At 42.9% G+C, this 16,682-nt stretch overlaps 1 protein-coding gene across 1 annotated transcript in view; it reads left to right on the top strand.

Annotated features, from left to right (window-relative positions):
* The window catches only part of nrxn3b (neurexin 3b), a gene marked incomplete at both ends in the record, with an annotated part of 590,571 nt that overhangs the window by 560,812 nt on the left and 13,077 nt on the right, over positions 1-16,682 (top strand). Inside the window, one exon of the mRNA XM_080744342.1 lies at positions 15,445-15,523. Coding sequence (XP_080600468.1) covers positions 15,445-15,523 — 79 coding nt within the window. The remainder of the gene's footprint in view (positions 1-15,444; positions 15,524-16,682) is intronic.

The raw sequence follows: 16,682 nt of genomic DNA, 5'->3' as shown, positions 1-16,682 counted from the left end.
TTGTGCGTTTTCTACACGCGCACGCACGCACGCACGCACGCACGCACGCACGCACACACACACACACACACACACACACACACACACACACACACACACACACACACACACACACACACACACACACACGCAGGTGGAGAAAGTTTCACCTTCATTAAAGAGGCAGTGCCATAGTTTTGTAATTGTTCTGGTTTTCATGTGTCTATGAGGTTGACAGTACTTCATTAGACCCCCTGGTGTGGTTGTTATGAGCAATTATGTATTGCCTTTGTACTTGGGGTTTCTTCCTGGAGGCTGACACCATTGTGGGTCAAAAGTGACGATCCAAAAACACAGATAAAATGACGTATATCATATAATCATCCCCTCCCCTTGTACCATTCACCCAAGACTGTGGGTGTGGCTAACTTCAGCTGGGTCACCACCGATCATGACAACCAGACATACTTAATGAACTGGTGGGTGTGGCCATATAAAAACCAAATTTTAACTATTTTCTGTACACTTTTTTGGAGAAAAAAAATCTTCCTCCTTGTATAATCATAATAAACTGATAATCATGTTTTTTTTTTTGGGGGGGGGGGATCATGGCACTGCATCTTTAAGAATCACCAGGTGACACTTTTAACCTTCCCAATACTAAACAAACAACTGCTGTTTAGAGAATAATCGCACCAAATCAAAAAAAGAAGAAAGAAAAATAAGAAATCACTTCATGCTGCCAAAATGTATCCTGCTCGTATGCTATGGAGATTTAGACAGAGAATTGGATTTCCCCAGCTGTGAAATCAGTTTTTTGTCATCCCACCGGCCAACCGCATCATTATGCTCTGTACCCCACTGCAGGCTCCCTTCACTGCACACAATGCAGCCTCTGCCAAACACTCCTCTGCTCCACGCACCCCTCCACGCATTCACACCATCCATCCATCCACGCACCCCTCCATCATGCATTCACACCATTCAGCCATGCACCCCTCCATGCATTCACGCCATCCATCCAGTCATGCATAGGGATGGAGCCCTAAACAAGGGTAGTTCGATAACCCGATAACACATTTATTGAGTACCCGGTAATGCCGGTCTCAATAATGCTTTGAGCTTATCAAGATTATTATCGAGCATAGCATCCCATGATGTCATGTTTAAACAATCAAGACGAGAGGCGATCAAGAAATTATTACAGTACTACTATCCATAATATAAATAAAGCCATTTAACACTTATTGCACACTAATGAATGATTGTTTTAATTGTGGGCTCGCCCATAAGGCGAGCACACTTTAGATATTGTCATTATTTATCTATCAGTCAGACAGTAGACGGGAACTTCGGTTCCTTTCTACTCCTACATACTTAGTGAGAAAATGAAAATAAAAACATCAATGTGTTCAGTTTACAGTGGCGAAGTGCGCTATTATTTTTTATAGCAATCGGCCAAATGGTGGCGCTGCACGAAGCCTTCGAAAGTGCGAACTTTGAACAGGTATAGCTCATGCTGTGTTATACATACAGCCATGAAACCTGTATACACTTATGCGTCTCCTCATGCCGAACAACTTTTACCCTCTAACTTTTGACCTCTGACCTTTAGGTCTCCCACAATTCGGAATTATATGAAAAACAGTAAAAATCTATCTCCTCCTGGGATTTTCGCGTCAAGTGCACAAAACTTTTTTCACATGAACTTTGGACCAATACGGTCAAACTAATCTCGGCGGATTTCTTTTAAAGTGAAATATAATTTTTTAATAATTCAATATATATTGCGGTTTTATGCAAATTATTCTTCGGCCTCTAAATCATACATGCAAAGTTACACGTTCATGGCATTTGGCAAAGATGTGGAGGGTTAGTCAAAGTATCACTGAAACCAATTTTATTCCAATCGGCCAAAGGGGGGCGCTATACGAAGCGTCTGAAAATTCAAACTTCAAACGGGCATAAGTCATGACTCGTTTCGTTTGAAGACATGCAACTTGTTACACGCGTGCTTTGACTCAAGCGGAAGACATCTGTGTCGTTGTTAAGTAAGCTCCGCCCTTCGATTTTCCGCCACTTTGAGCAGTTTGTAAAACGCGTAAACCCGCTTTTATTCTGGAATTTTCGCGTCACGTGCACAAAACTTTTTTTACGTGAACTTTGGACCGATATCTAAAGATCTGTCAGATCGGATTTCTTTAACATTGAAACATGCTTTTTTAAATAATTCAAACAATATTGCATTTTTATGCAAATTATTCTTCTGCCTCTAAAACATACAAACAAAGTCACATTTTCATGACAAAATAGTGTAGAGGGTTAGTTCAAATATCACTGAAACCAATCTTACCCCAAATGGCCAAAGGGGGGCGCTATATAATTTTGAGCAGTTTGTAAAACGCTTAAACCCGTTTTTATTCTAGGATTTTTTTTGCAATTTGCATGAAACATTCTACACGCAATCTAAGGACCTTTATCTAACATGCCTATGAAGTGCACACAAAAAAATTATAAAATAATAATAATAAATATAGCTGCAAGCAGCGATAAAGTGTCCAAAGCCAAAAACACCTCAAATCATGAACACAGCCTGGGATGTGCGTGAAATCTTGCAAGCACATTCCCAATAGGTCAAGGAACAGATACCAACCTTCTCACATTGGCCTGTTATAGCGCCACCAGCGGGTCAACTTTTGCACAACACATTTTTGGAACAAAATGGACCAATCTTTGACGTCAGTAACGTCAAAGAGAGCACTGCCTGCGATCTTGACATTTTGTGCTTTTATAGCCATTGTTTTCTGGCTTGAAGCGAGCCCACAATTGTTTCGAAGGAACAATATTTTTCTAGTTGTGGGCTCGCCTATAAGGCGAGCACACTTTAGATATTGTCATTATTTATCTATCAGTCAGTCAGTCAGTCAGACAGTAGACGGGAACTTCGGTTCCTTTCTACTCCTACATACTTAGTGAGAAAATGAAAATAAAAACATCAATGTGTTCAGTTTACAGTGGCGAAGTGCGCTATTATTTTTTATAGCAATCGGCCAAATGGTGGCGCTGCACGAAGCCTTCGAAAGTGCGAACTTTGAACAGGTATAGCTCATGCTGTGTTTGAGGTACAGGCATGAAACCTGTATACACGTATGCGTCTCCTCATGCCGAACAACTTTTACCCTCTAACTTTTGACCTCTGACCTTTAGGTCTCCCACAATTCGGAATTATATGAAAAACAGTAAAAATCTATCTCCTCCTGGGATTTTCGCGTCAAGTGCACAAAACCTTTTTCACATGAACTTTGGACCAATACGGTCAGATTGATCAACCAGATTTTTTTTAAAGTGAAATATAATTTTTTAATAATTCAATCAATATTGCGGTTTTATGCAAATTATTCTTCGGCCTCTAAATCATACATGCAAAGTTACACGTTCATGGCATTTGGCAAAGATGTGGAGGGTTAGTCAAAGTATCACTGAAACCAATTTTATTCCAATCGGCCAAAGGGGGGCGCTATACGAAGCGTTTGAAAATTCAAACTTCAAACGGGCATAAGTCATGACTCATTTCGTTTGAAGACATGCAACTTGTTACACACGTGCTTTGACTCAAGCGGAAGACATCTGTGTCGTTGTTAAGTAAGCTCCGCCCTTTGATTTTCCGCCATTTTGAGCAGTTTGTAAAACGCGTAAACCCGCTTTTATTCTGGAATTTTCGCTCCACGTGCACAAAACTTTTTTTACGTGAACTTTGGACCGATATCTAAAGATCTGTCAGATCGGATTTCTTTAAAATTGAAACATGCCTTTTTAAATAAATTCAATGAATATTGCAGTTTTATGCAAATTATTCTTCTGCCTCTAAATCATACATGCAAAGTAACATGTTCATGGCATTTGGCAAAGATGTAGAGTGTTAGTCCAAATATCACTAAAACCAATCTTACCCCAATTGGCCAAAGGGGGGCGCTATATCATTTTGAGCAGTTTGTGAAACGCTTAAACCTGTTAGGATTTTTTTTTGCAATTTGCATGAAACATTCTACACACAATCTAAGGACCTTTATCTAATATGCCTATGAAGTGCACACACACAAAAAAATAATAATAATAATGAATATAGCTGCAAGCAGCGATAAAGTGGCCAAAGCCAAAAACACCTCAAATCATGAACACAGCCTGCATTGTGCGTGAAATCTTGCAAGCACATTCCCAATAGGTCAAGGAACAGATACCACCCTTCTTACATTGGCCTGTTGTAGCGCCACCAGCGGGTCAACTTTTGCACAACACATTTTTGGAACAAAATGGACCAATCTTTGACGTCAGTAACGTCAAAGAGAGCACTGCCTGCGATCTTGACATTTTGTACTTTTATAGCCATTGTTTTCTGGCTTGAAGCGAGCCCACAATTGTTTCGAAGGAACAATATTTTTCTAGTTGTGGGCTCGCCTATAAGGCGAGCACACTTTAGATATTGTCATTATTTATTTATCTATCAGGCAGTCATATAGTAGACGGGAACTTCGGTTCCTTTCTACTCCTACATACTTAGTGAGAAAATGAAAATAAAAACATCAATGTGTTCAGTTTACTGTGGCGAAGTGTGCTATTACTTTTTACAGCAATCGGCCAAATGGTGGCGCTGTAGGAAGCCTTCGAAAGTGCGATCTTTGAACAGGTATAGCTCATGCTGTGTTATACATACAGCCATGAAACCTGTATACACTTATGCGTCTCCTCATGCCGAACAACTTTTACCCTCTAACTTTTGACCTCTGACCTTTAGGTCTCCCACAATTCGGAATTATATGAAAAACAGTAAAAATCTATCTCCTCCTGGGATTTTCGCGTCAAGTGCACAAAACTTTTTTCACATGAACTTTGGACCAATACGGTCAAACTAATCTCGGCGGATTTCTTTTAAAGTGAAATATATTTTTTTAATAATTCAATCAATATTGCGGTTTTATGCAAATTATTCTTCGGCCTTTAAATCATACATGCAAAGTTACACGTTCATGGCATTTGGCAAAGATGTGGAGGGTTAGTCAAAGTATCACTGAAACCAATTTTATTCCAATCGGCCAAAGGGGGGCGCTATACGAAGCGTCTGAAAATTCAAACTTCAAACGGGCATAAGTCATGACTCGTTTCGTTTGAAGACATGCAACTTGTTACACGCGTGCTTTGACTCAAGCGGAAGACATCTGTGTCGTTGTTAAGTAAGCTCCGCCCTTCAATTTTCCGCCATTTTGAGCAGTTTGTAAAACGCGTAAACCCGCTTTTATTCTGGAACTTTCGCGTCATGTGCACAAAACTTTTTTTACGTGAACTTTGGACCGATATCTAAAGATCTGTCAGATCGGATTTCTTTAACATTGAAACATGCTTTTTTAAATAATTCAAACAATATTGCATTTTTATGCAAATTATTCTTCTGCCTCTAAAACATACATGCAAAGTCACATTTTCATGACAAAATAGTGTAGAGGGTTAGTTCAAATATCACTGAAACCAATCTTACCCCAAATGGCCAAAGGGGGGCGCTATATAATTTTGAGCAGTTTGTAAAACGCTTAAACCCGTTTTTATTCTAGGATTTTTTTGTAATTTGCATGAAACATTCTACACGCAATCTAAGGACCTTTATCTAACATGCCTATGCACACAAAAAAATTATAAAATAATAATAATAAATATAGCTGCAAGCAGCGATAAAGTGTCCAAAGCCAAAAACACCTCAAATCATGAACACAGCCTGGGATGTGCGTGAAATCTTGCAAGCACATTCCCAATAGGTCAAGGAACAGATACCAACCTTCTCACATTGGCCTGTTATAGCGCCACCAGCGGGTCAACTTTTGCACAACACATTTTTGGAACAAAATGGACCAATCTTTGACGTCAGTAACGTCAAAGAGAGCACTGCCTGCGATCTTGACATTTTGTACTTTTATAGCCATTGTTTTCTGGCTAGAAGCGAGCCCACAATTGTTTCGAAGGAACAATATTTTTCTAGTGACAATATCTAACCGTCATATCAAGTTCTCCTCAAAACTTCGGTTCCTTTCTACTCCTACATACTTAGTGAGAAAATGAAAATAAAAACATCAATGTGTTCAGCTTACAGTGGCGAAGTGTGCTATTATTTTTTACAGCAATCGGCCAAATGGTGGCGCTGTAGGAAGCCTTCGAAAATGCGATCTTTGAACAGGTATAGCTCATGGTGTGTTATACGTACAGCCATGAAACCTGTATACACTTATGCGTCTCCTCATGCCGAACAACATTTACCCTCTAACTTTTGACCTCTGACCTTTAGGTCTCCCACAATTAGGAATTATATGAAAAACAGTAAAAATCTATCTCCTCCTGGGATTTTTGCGTAACGCGCACGAAACTTTTTTCACATGAACTTTGGACCAATACGGTCAAACTAGTCTCGGCGGATTTCTTTTAAAGTGAAATATAATTTTTTAATAATTCAATCAATATTGCGGTTTTATGCAAATTATTCTTCGGCCTCTAAATCATACATGCAAAGTTACACGTTCATGGCATTTGGCAAAGATGTGGAGGGTTAGTCAAAGTATCACTGAAACCAATTTTATTCCAATCGGCCAAAGGGGGGCGCTATACGAAGCGTTTGAAAATTCAAACTTCAAATGGGCATAAGTCATGACTCGTTTCGTTACAAGACATGCAACTTGTTACACGCGTGCTTTGACTCAAGCGGAAGACATCTGTGTCGTTGTTAAGTAAGCTCCGCCCTTCGATTTTCCGCCATTTTGAGCAGTTTGTAAAACGCGTAAACCCGCTATTATTCTGGAATTTTCGCGTCACGTGCACAAAACCTTTTTTACGTGAACTTTGGACCGATATCTAAAGATCTGTCAGATCGGATTTCTTTAACATTGAAACATGCTTTTTTAAATAATTCAAACAATATTGCATTTTTATGCAAATTATTCTTCTGCCTCTAAATCATACATGCAAAGTAACATGTTCATGGCATTTGGCAAAGATGTAGAGTGTTAGTCCAAATATCACTAAAACCAATCTTACCCCAATTGGCCAAAGGGGGGCGCTATATCATTTTGAGCAGTTTGTGAAACGCTTAAACCCGTTAGGATTTTTTTTTTCAATTTGCATGAAACATTCTACACACAATCTAAGGACCTTTATCTAATATGCCTATGAAGTGCACACACACACACACACAAAAAAAAAAAAATGAATATAGCTGCAAGCAGCGATAAAGTGGCCAAAGCCAAAAACACCTCAAATCATGAACACAGCCTGGGATGTGCGTGAAATCTTGCAAGCACATTCCCAATAGGTCAAGGAACACATACCAACCTTCTCACATTGGCCTGTTATAGCGCCACCAGCGGGTCAACTTTTGCATAACACATTTTTGGAACAAAATGGACCAATCTTTGATGTCAGTATTAACGTCAAAGAGAGCACTGCCTGCGATCTTGACATTTTGTGCTTTTATAGCCATTGTTTTCTGGCTTTAAGCGAGCCCACAATTGTTTCGAAGGAACAATATTTTTCTAGTGATATTTGTTACTTTTGTCAATTGTCATCTTCATAGATGGTGGTCAGCCATAAACTCACAGTCACAACAACTGGCCAATACAAAAAGATACCAGTTATGTTCTGAATATGTCGTCTCATATCTTAGAATTAGAAAACGCTCAATAGTGGGCTCGATAAAAGCCCGGCTCAATAAGCAGGATCGATAAGGTGCTCATTATCAATAAAAATTAACGAGGGAGTCATGCACCCCTCCAGGCACGTGCACACATAGACATCAAAGGGGGCTTGAGCCCCTGCCCTTTTACCCACCTGTAAAAAGTGCCCTCTGCAGACCATGAATGCAGTTTTTACTATGGTGAAAGAAATGCAAATACCCCATGCCATACCTGAAGGCAGCATTCAAGAGAATTGCCTTGTCCAAACTCTCCTGAACATGAATTGCCCTCTCCATGCCATGCCATACACCACATCTCCAGTATTGACTTGATTATGCTTAGTTCAGTGTGGTATGAAGTAGGGATGTCCCGATACCACTTTTTTGCTGACCAAGTACAAGTACGATTTGAGTACTTGCCGATACCGAATACCAATACTGTAAGTTAAGTTTCTGTACAAGTGCTTAAATAGTGTGTGGCGCTCCAAAATAAAATGCTTTAAATAATTATGTTGTCATGCCTATAGTGAGAGAAGGTGAAAACACTGTTCATTAGTTGAACTAACACACACAAAACTGTGTTGTTACCAACATATTTATGAAACAAAATGGTATCTGGCGCTGCCGTGAGCAATATCGGACGAGTACGAGTAGAGCAAAATAGGCCGGTATCAGGACATTCCTAGTATGAAGCACCAAAAATAGCCGACCTCCAAGCTCACAACGCGTCGCGCTGCGACGCGTTGTGAGCTTGGAGGTCGGCTATTTTCGATATTTTCACCAAAAAGCCTTTTTAGAAATGTCAGCCCCTGCCTCTCTAACATTCTCTGCACGTCCCTGCACCCCTCCATGCCTTCACACCATTCAGCCATGCACCCCTCCCCTCCACGCATTCACACCATCCAGCTTCACAACCCTCGATGCATTCACGCCATCCAGCCTCGTGCCGCTACGTGATTGACATCTCCGGCCAATATCAAGGGGAAGGTTTCCTATAGCTTTGCGTGTCACTTCATTGGTTCTGCATTGTCCCAGTATAGCGGGAGCAACATTTCAATCTGGCACGGTACAAAATGGGCAATATGGTAGGCTACATCATATATTTCACGGCGAAAATAAGCGCAGAACGTGACAGCCTTCTCGCAGACTCTATGAATGTCCAACATGCATATCAATGACCCTTTTCAATCTCTACACCGAGATGAATTGAAGTCGGTTATGTGATATGATATGGTCGACTATATTCGGTTCTATTGAAGGGTTTCAATCAAATGCAGAACATTGGCTATATTGGTGCAGATGACCGTTTCAGTGGAACCGTGTCAAGGCCGCCGCTGGGCCTTCCTTATTAACATGGATTTGGTGGGAGCGGAAAGGATTTGATTATTCTATCGTTTACAGTAATCCTTGGTGCAGTGGTGCACGGGTGTCTTCTTTTAAGTCACTTGTTAAATCCTATACTGTACCTACTGTATGTATATACTCTATGTGTAATGTGTACAAAGTATATATATTATTAACTTTACGAGTATTATTGTATTATTATGTATGTTATATTATATGTATTATTAAAAACTACGCACTGTACTGCAGGCACGTGCACACATAGACATCAAAGGGAGCTTGAGCCCCTGCCCCTTTTACCCATCTGTAAAAAGTGCCCTCTCCAGACCATGAATGCAGTTTTCACTACGGTGAAAGAAATACAAATGCCCTCTTTCCATGCCATACCTGAAGGCATGCAGCATTCAAGAGAATTCATCCATCCATCCAATTGCCTAGTCCAAACTCTCCTGAACTTGAACGCAGCATCTTATGTTGAAAGAATTGCCCTCTGTGTACAAATCCATGCCGTTACGCCACATCTCCAGTATTCACTTGATTATGTGTGGTATCAAGTACCGAAAATAGCCAACCTATAGCCGAGCTTGGAGGTCTGCTATTTTCGATATTTCCACCAAAAGGCCATTTTAGAAATGTCAGCCCCTGCCTCTCTAACATTCTCTGCACGTCCCTGCTGTACTGTATGTCTGTGTCTGTCTGCGTTGTGTAAAACGCACCAAATCTCTGTGTCTGTGGGGTAAGGACGAGTACTCTGACAACAGGTGCAACGGGTGGGGCATGCACTCTCAACTTGCTTCGTTCCCGACGTACATCATTTTATTGCCCACTACTTATTTCATACATATCGTCACTGTCGGGCAGAAACCTTGTATCTCCAAGTTTCAAATTTGTATGTTTTTTCACAAGGTCTTAAGGCCATCGCACAAAAGTAGTGAAAACAGCAGATACAAGCACACAACGCCTTGCACTGCGAGGCGTTGTGTGCTTGTAAATTTGCTGTTTTCACTAGTTTAAATCATTTTTAAAATGGTAAATGCAAAATGAATGGTTTTGGACATACAAGGTTTCCACCCGACAACGACGATATATTTCTTCCCTATGAATGCTTGCCTTTGTCAAAAATGGCCTCTCCATAATTTAGATGTTGAAACCTTATTGCTTGATCCCTTTTTTTTGTATTATTATTATTGTCACACTGCAGTGCACTTTCCCATTTCGATTGGCTTTCGACGCCGTTTGATCTAAAACGCGTTGTTTCGGCGAGTGCTCTGTGAAATAAAGTTTATTATCGCGTTACTCGGGGCCTCTGTGTGAGGTCAGGTCAAAGCGAGGGAGGAGATTAGAAGCTCCGTGTGAGAGAGATGGATGTACCACGGCTTTTACCCATGGAGCCCAAAGCCTGGCTAAGGTTGTGTTATTACATGGATTAGCCTGACACTGCTTCACACACACACACACACGCACGGGCACACACACACGCACGCACGCACGCACACACACACGCACACACGCACACACACACACACACACACGCACACACGCACACACGCACACACGCATGCACACACGCTGGTTCACAACTGGTACAAGCAGTGTGGTGTGCCGCGTCCTGGGGGCATGTAATGTGTTTGTCCCGTAAGCTGGAGCAGTGGTTTCTCTGCTGGGAATGTTATTGAAAAGCAGGGGACAGCCACAGGCCACGAGTAAAGCCCAGATCCTCGGGCTTCTTCTGCCTGCAGACGTCTCAGCAGCTTGAGGAACGTGTCCCTCCGCGCATGTCGTTGGCAAGCGTACAGACGGAGGAATGTCGGTAGGGTTGTCACGATTATGACATTTTACATGACGATTAATTGTCACTCAAATAATTGCGATTAACGATTTAATTGTCTTTTTGTCGTTCACAATTACATTTCTGTTTGGCTTGTGTGCTTTGAAGTTGCTGCACATGGTAGATATGACACATAACCTAAATATACAAAGAAATGAAGGACATTTGACAACTTTACACTATAAAAAGAACATTGATAGTGGAAATAGCCGATCTACAAGCTCACAACGCGTCACAACGTGTTGTGAGTTTGTAGATCTGCTATTTCCACTATTTTTTAAATGTTTGAACATACAGTATATAAACATTTTTCTTTCAACATGTAAACGATTATGACGATTATCACAAAAATAATTGTGATTATGTAAAATAATTGCCATTAGACGATTATGTAATAATTGTGACAGTCCTACATGTCGGAGAGCAATGTCTGTGGGGAACGGTCACCGAAAAGAGCAGATCTACGACCTTGTTGTGAGCTTGTAGATCTGCTGTTTTCAGCGAGGATAGATGTTGTACAGTATGCAAAAAATAAATAAAAAAGAGCTGACCAACAGAGCCAACTCAGGTCAGGTTTACTAGAGGATGTAAGCCAAGGTACTGTAGTGTACACTGTAACTGTTTCCTCCCCACACACATTTTTCTGTGTTGTCACTGCTGTCATATCCTTCTGGCTCACCTGCCAGTGTCCTTTTGACCTTCGTCAAGCGCCGCCCCCGCCCATAGGATTACGTGCAATGGCCGGGTTTCCCAAAGCGATTTTAGCCCTTCGTAGCTCACGCATGGTCGTAGAGACCGAGCCCCGACCGTCATGTTCCCTAGCTGGTTTACATGGGTTCGGGCAGAGCGTCTGCCCGAACCCATTTAGCCCCCTTAGCCCCCTACAACTACTCCAACATTCAGATTTCACAAACAAAGTACTTAATAAAGTCTCACACCTGTCTAATTACGGTACGGCATTCTGTAATTATCCATAACCTCCGTGTTTTTTAATACAAAGCCTTTTCATCAGATCGCTTTCTGTTTTCCCATGTATTTCCGGACCCATTTTTGCAAGGCCACGCCCACATCTCAATGGAGAACGACAGGAAATATGTGGGAAAACAGAAAGCGATCGGATAAAAAGGCTTCTTATTAAAGAACACAGGGGTTACAGCTAATTATAGAATGCCATACCGTATTTAGACAAGCGTGATACTTTATTAAGCACTTTGTTTGTGAAATCTGAATGTTGGTGTAGTTGTAGGGGGCTAAAAAAGACACTCTGTCCGAACTCATTTAAACCAGGGAACATGACGGTCGGGGCTCGGTCTCTACGACCATGTTTGAGCTACGATGGGCTAAAATTGCTTTGGGAAACCCAGCCAATGACTATTCTCACCCTCTCCGCCCGGCTTCCCTCCCCCAAACACAGGGCAAATTGTGTTCGTATAGACGCCCAACAAAGCCGGATGAACCACGGTGGATTTGAACATTGTATTCTAGAGATCAGTACAGGCCAGTTGTACAGGCCGAGATGCTCGAGGCATATGGGCTGCTGCTGCATGAATGTAAGCTACAGCAGAGAAACACGTAGGCATGCGTTGATTCTTTGAACTTGTAACGTGCGATCGTCAAGGGCTGTAATGGCTGGAACTGAATGTGAAGTGGCTGTGGTGTTTCGTATCTCTCGCAGCCTACCCGCCGCTATCATAATAACAAGCAATAACCCCCCTTTCAGCAAGAACCAAGACTTTGTATGCTCGTAATGTGCCTTCAATAAATAATATCACACTTACCAGGGGGCCATCTTTTGCAACAATTTAGTTTAGAGAGTCCCCCGTCTTGCTTCAGTTTCGCTTTCTCATCGCCGGAGCACATAATCGTATAAACACACGCACGCACGTGCACGCCCACACACACACATATACAAAACCGACAAAACAGGCACAAGAGCATTTCCAAATACAAGACAGAAAAGCACCAACAATAATCCCTAATCACATACATAAAGTATATTAATAGTATAATACAAAAAACAGACTCCCTCAGCAGCATTTCTTTTGTATATTTAAATGTAGTGTGTGCGTGCATGCGTGTGTGTCTGTGTGTGTGTACACTGTACTTGTATTTATGTAGGCTTACTTGAGGGACAAAATATGAGTGCTGCCAGCACTGGGAAGCTACAGTTCATTGAGGGAACCATGAATGGCAACATGTACTGTGACATACTGAAGCAGAGCATGATCCCCTCACTTCGGAAACTGGGCTAGGTGATGGACTGGCCAAGCATATCTCCAGACCAAAACCCTATTGAGCATCTGTGGGGCATCCTCAAACGGAAGGTGGAGGAGCGCAAGGTGTCTAACATCCACCAGCTCTGTGATGTCGTCATGGAGGAGTGGAAGAGGGGTCCATTGGCAACTTGTGAAGCTCTGGTGAACTCCATGCCAAAGAGGGTTAAGGCAGTGCAGGAAAGTAATGGTGGCTACCTAAATTATTGACACTTGGGCCCAATTTGGACATTTTCATCGCTTAGGGGTGTACTCACTTTTGTTGACAGCAGTTTATACATTAATGGCTGTATGACGAGTTACTTTGAGGAGAGGACTGTTATCCAAGCTGTACACTTTACATTGCATCAACGTGTCATTTCTTCAGTGTCGTCCCGTGAAGAGATATAATTAAATATTTGCAGAAATGAGAGGGGTGTACTTACGTTTGCGGGATACTGTACATACAACGCATGCAGGCATTAGGGTTAGCGCTATACAAATGGCAAAGGATTGTGAAAATGGCATTTATAAAAACGCCGTGCTAAAGTTTCCTCCTCTGTGTGTGTGTGTGTGCGCGTGTGTGTGTCCGTGCGTCCTCTGGGGCATTAGCATTAACATCATCATCAGCGGGAGACGGCACATGGAAATAAAGGCAGCGAGCAGATAGAGAGAGAGAGAGAGAGAGAGAGAGAGAGAGAGAGAGAGAGAGAGAGAGAGAGAGAGAGAGAGAGAGGCGTCGGGGGCCGCGTTTCATTAGTCTGTCAAACCCAATGATATTTAGAGTCCCTGCACCCTGGGCCCCGGACGGACGGGGAAAACTCAATCAGCGCTCTGATTTCATAACCCCTGCTCGGTGACAGGGCTTATTTTATCGGCCCCACCAATCCCTTCTAATAAACGGCGGGGGCCCGCTTGGCACGTCGCCGCCGCCGTGAAATACAACCTCCACGTCGTCCTCCGTAGGTCGACCCGGAACCGGAGGTGGGCGCTGTGTGTGTGTGTGTGTGTGTGTGTGTGTGTGTGTGTGTGTGTGTGTGTGTGTGTGTGTGTGTGTGTGTGTGTGTGTGTGTGTGTGTGTGTGTGTGTGTGTGTGTGTGTGTGTGTGTGTGTGTGTGTGTGTGTGTGTGTGTGTGTGTGTGTGGGGGGGGGGATAAATCAGAATTGTGGGCTACTTGGAAGGTGCAGATAATCCACTGCAGGTCCGGATATGGCCTCCCCTACACACACACACACAACACACACAAATCAGAGAGTCCCGGACAGTGTTGATCTGGCGAGGGCTTGGCGGCGGGGGCCATTGATTGTGAAGCGAGCGGCGGGGCGGGGGGAGCGGCGGTAAATAATCCGGCGGCAGAGCGAGTGCCGAGCGAAGGAAAACAATTATCTGTGCAGGCAGGACGCGCCGTAAAGTGAGGAATGATAAACACGGTGAAATATGATTGCCTCAAAGTGATATATGAATGGCGAAGGACAGGCCGTTGTGGTGTGTGTGTGTGTGTGTGTGTGTGTGTGTGTGTGTGTGTGTGTGTGTGTGTGTGTGTGTGTGTGTGTGTGTGTGTGTGTGTGTGTGTGTGTGTGTGTGTGTGTGTGTGTGTGTGTGTGGGGGGTGTGAGTGCCAGCGCTATATCCTTGAAGTCTGTGGGGAGTTGTACAGTTGAGGACTCAATGCACCGCGCCATTTCTGACTAGGGCATTCACCAAATATTCGAATATTCGAATATCAAAGTCACTATTCAACGTTGTTCACCGAAGTCGAATATTCACTTATTTCTTTATTTCTTTATTGTTTTCTCTTTAAAAAATATATAGTTTATAAAGCTTGGCTAGATAGGAAGTCATAAGAATGAGTTGTCAATGCCCCTGGTGGATGAATCTGTTAATGCTCTATACCAGGGGTTCTCAAACCTTTTTAGGCCCTGACCCCCAAAATAAACATATTTGAACTGGGGACCCCCACCCTGACAAGCACTACTCACACATGCTCACAACGCCTCGCAACACAAGGCGTTGTGAGCATGTAGATCGGCTATTTTCACAATGTCCGCCTCTTGCTTACTTAATATTTGACAGTTTTGCCAGTCTATTCGAATACTTTGAGGTCGAATAATTCGAATACTAAAAATCACTATTCATGAATGCCCTATTTCTGACCATCTTATTTTCTGTGTGTGTGTGTGTGTGTCTGGGTTTGTGTCTACACGTGTGCGTGTACGAATGCACGATTCTGTGTGAGTGTGTTCTCTGATGATGTGCGTACGTGCTTCTTTGTGTGTGTGTGTGTGTGTGTGTGTGTGTGTGTGTGTGTGTGCGTGTGTGTCCATCCCTCTCAGCAGACGACGGACGACATCGTGTCGTCGGCCGAGTGCTCCAGCGACGACGAGGATCTGGAGGAGTGCGACTCGGGACACGCAGGTAGGACCGGCGCGTCGCGCTGATGTTGCTTGCTCTCGAAAAACCTTCGGTCTGTTACTTCCTCTTCCTTTTCTTTCTTTCTTTTTTCTTTTGAGTTTTTTTTTTTTTGCTACGTCGAGAGGAGCCACTCCTCTAAGCATCATGTCCCCATGGGAGCCTCGAGTGTAACTTCAAACGACTTCCTATAAAAGCAAAGCACCGCCAGCAGAGAAAAACATACACAATATAGCGCGAGGGGGGAGGGCGGAGAGAGTTAGAGTTAGAGATAGAGAGAGAGAGAGAGAGAGGATGGTTGGGGTCCTCTCAGTGTGTATGTAAACTTTAAAGAGCTCTAAGCACTTGGAAGTAGGCGGATGAAAGAAGAAGTAAGTTGTCAGATGGTATCCTTAGCGTGCCCTCTGTTAGAGAACACATTAACAGTGTGTGCTCGACTTCTGCTCAATATACACTGTATATAAATGTATATATTTATATATATACATATACAGTATATGAGCATAGCCTGAGACTGCAGCTAATAAAGTCCACACTTAATAAATCCCCAGTACAAGTTACACTTTGTTAAGGGGCCTCCAGACGCAGACATGGCGAGGCGGCGATACTAATTTTGTCCGCTCAGCGTTCAGTTGGGCTGAGCCAAGGGAGAGAGAGGGAGAAAAAAAGGAAAAGGGAAAACCGTAGGGTTGACAAAAGTGCAAAATTAGTATCGAGCCCCATGTCGCCCACACTGATGCTTCAAAATGTATCTGTCCTGTACATGGTCTGATCTCCTCTTGCTGTGCGTGTGTGTGCGTCCCCCCACCCTTTCCCCCCTATCGACAGAGGATACATTTTGAGATTCTTTCGAGAGCAAAAAGATGCTTTCAGCATAGATACTGTGATATGTAGCAGACTAACTGCAACGGAGCCTCTTCCTCGCTCCTCCTCCTCCTCCTCCTCGCTCTTCCTCCTCGCTCCTCCTCTTCCTTCTTCTCTTGTTTGTACCTCTGTTTTTCCTTCGTCGGAGGCTTGCCTTACCTGAAACATTCTAATAGAGAACAGATATCCTCGAATTTCTGTGCGCATCGTCTCTCTTCCCCCCTCCTCCCCTCCTCCCCTTACACACACACACACACACACACACACACACACACCCACACCCACACACACCACATACACA

This window comes from Nannobrachium achirus (assembly GCF_963921795.1).
Source record: "Nannobrachium achirus genome assembly, chromosome: 16".
NCBI classification, from domain to species: domain Eukaryota; kingdom Metazoa; phylum Chordata; class Actinopteri; order Myctophiformes; family Myctophidae; genus Nannobrachium; species Nannobrachium achirus.
Note: the sequence above shows the minus strand (reverse complement) of the source record. Positions and strands in the feature narration are given on the sequence as shown.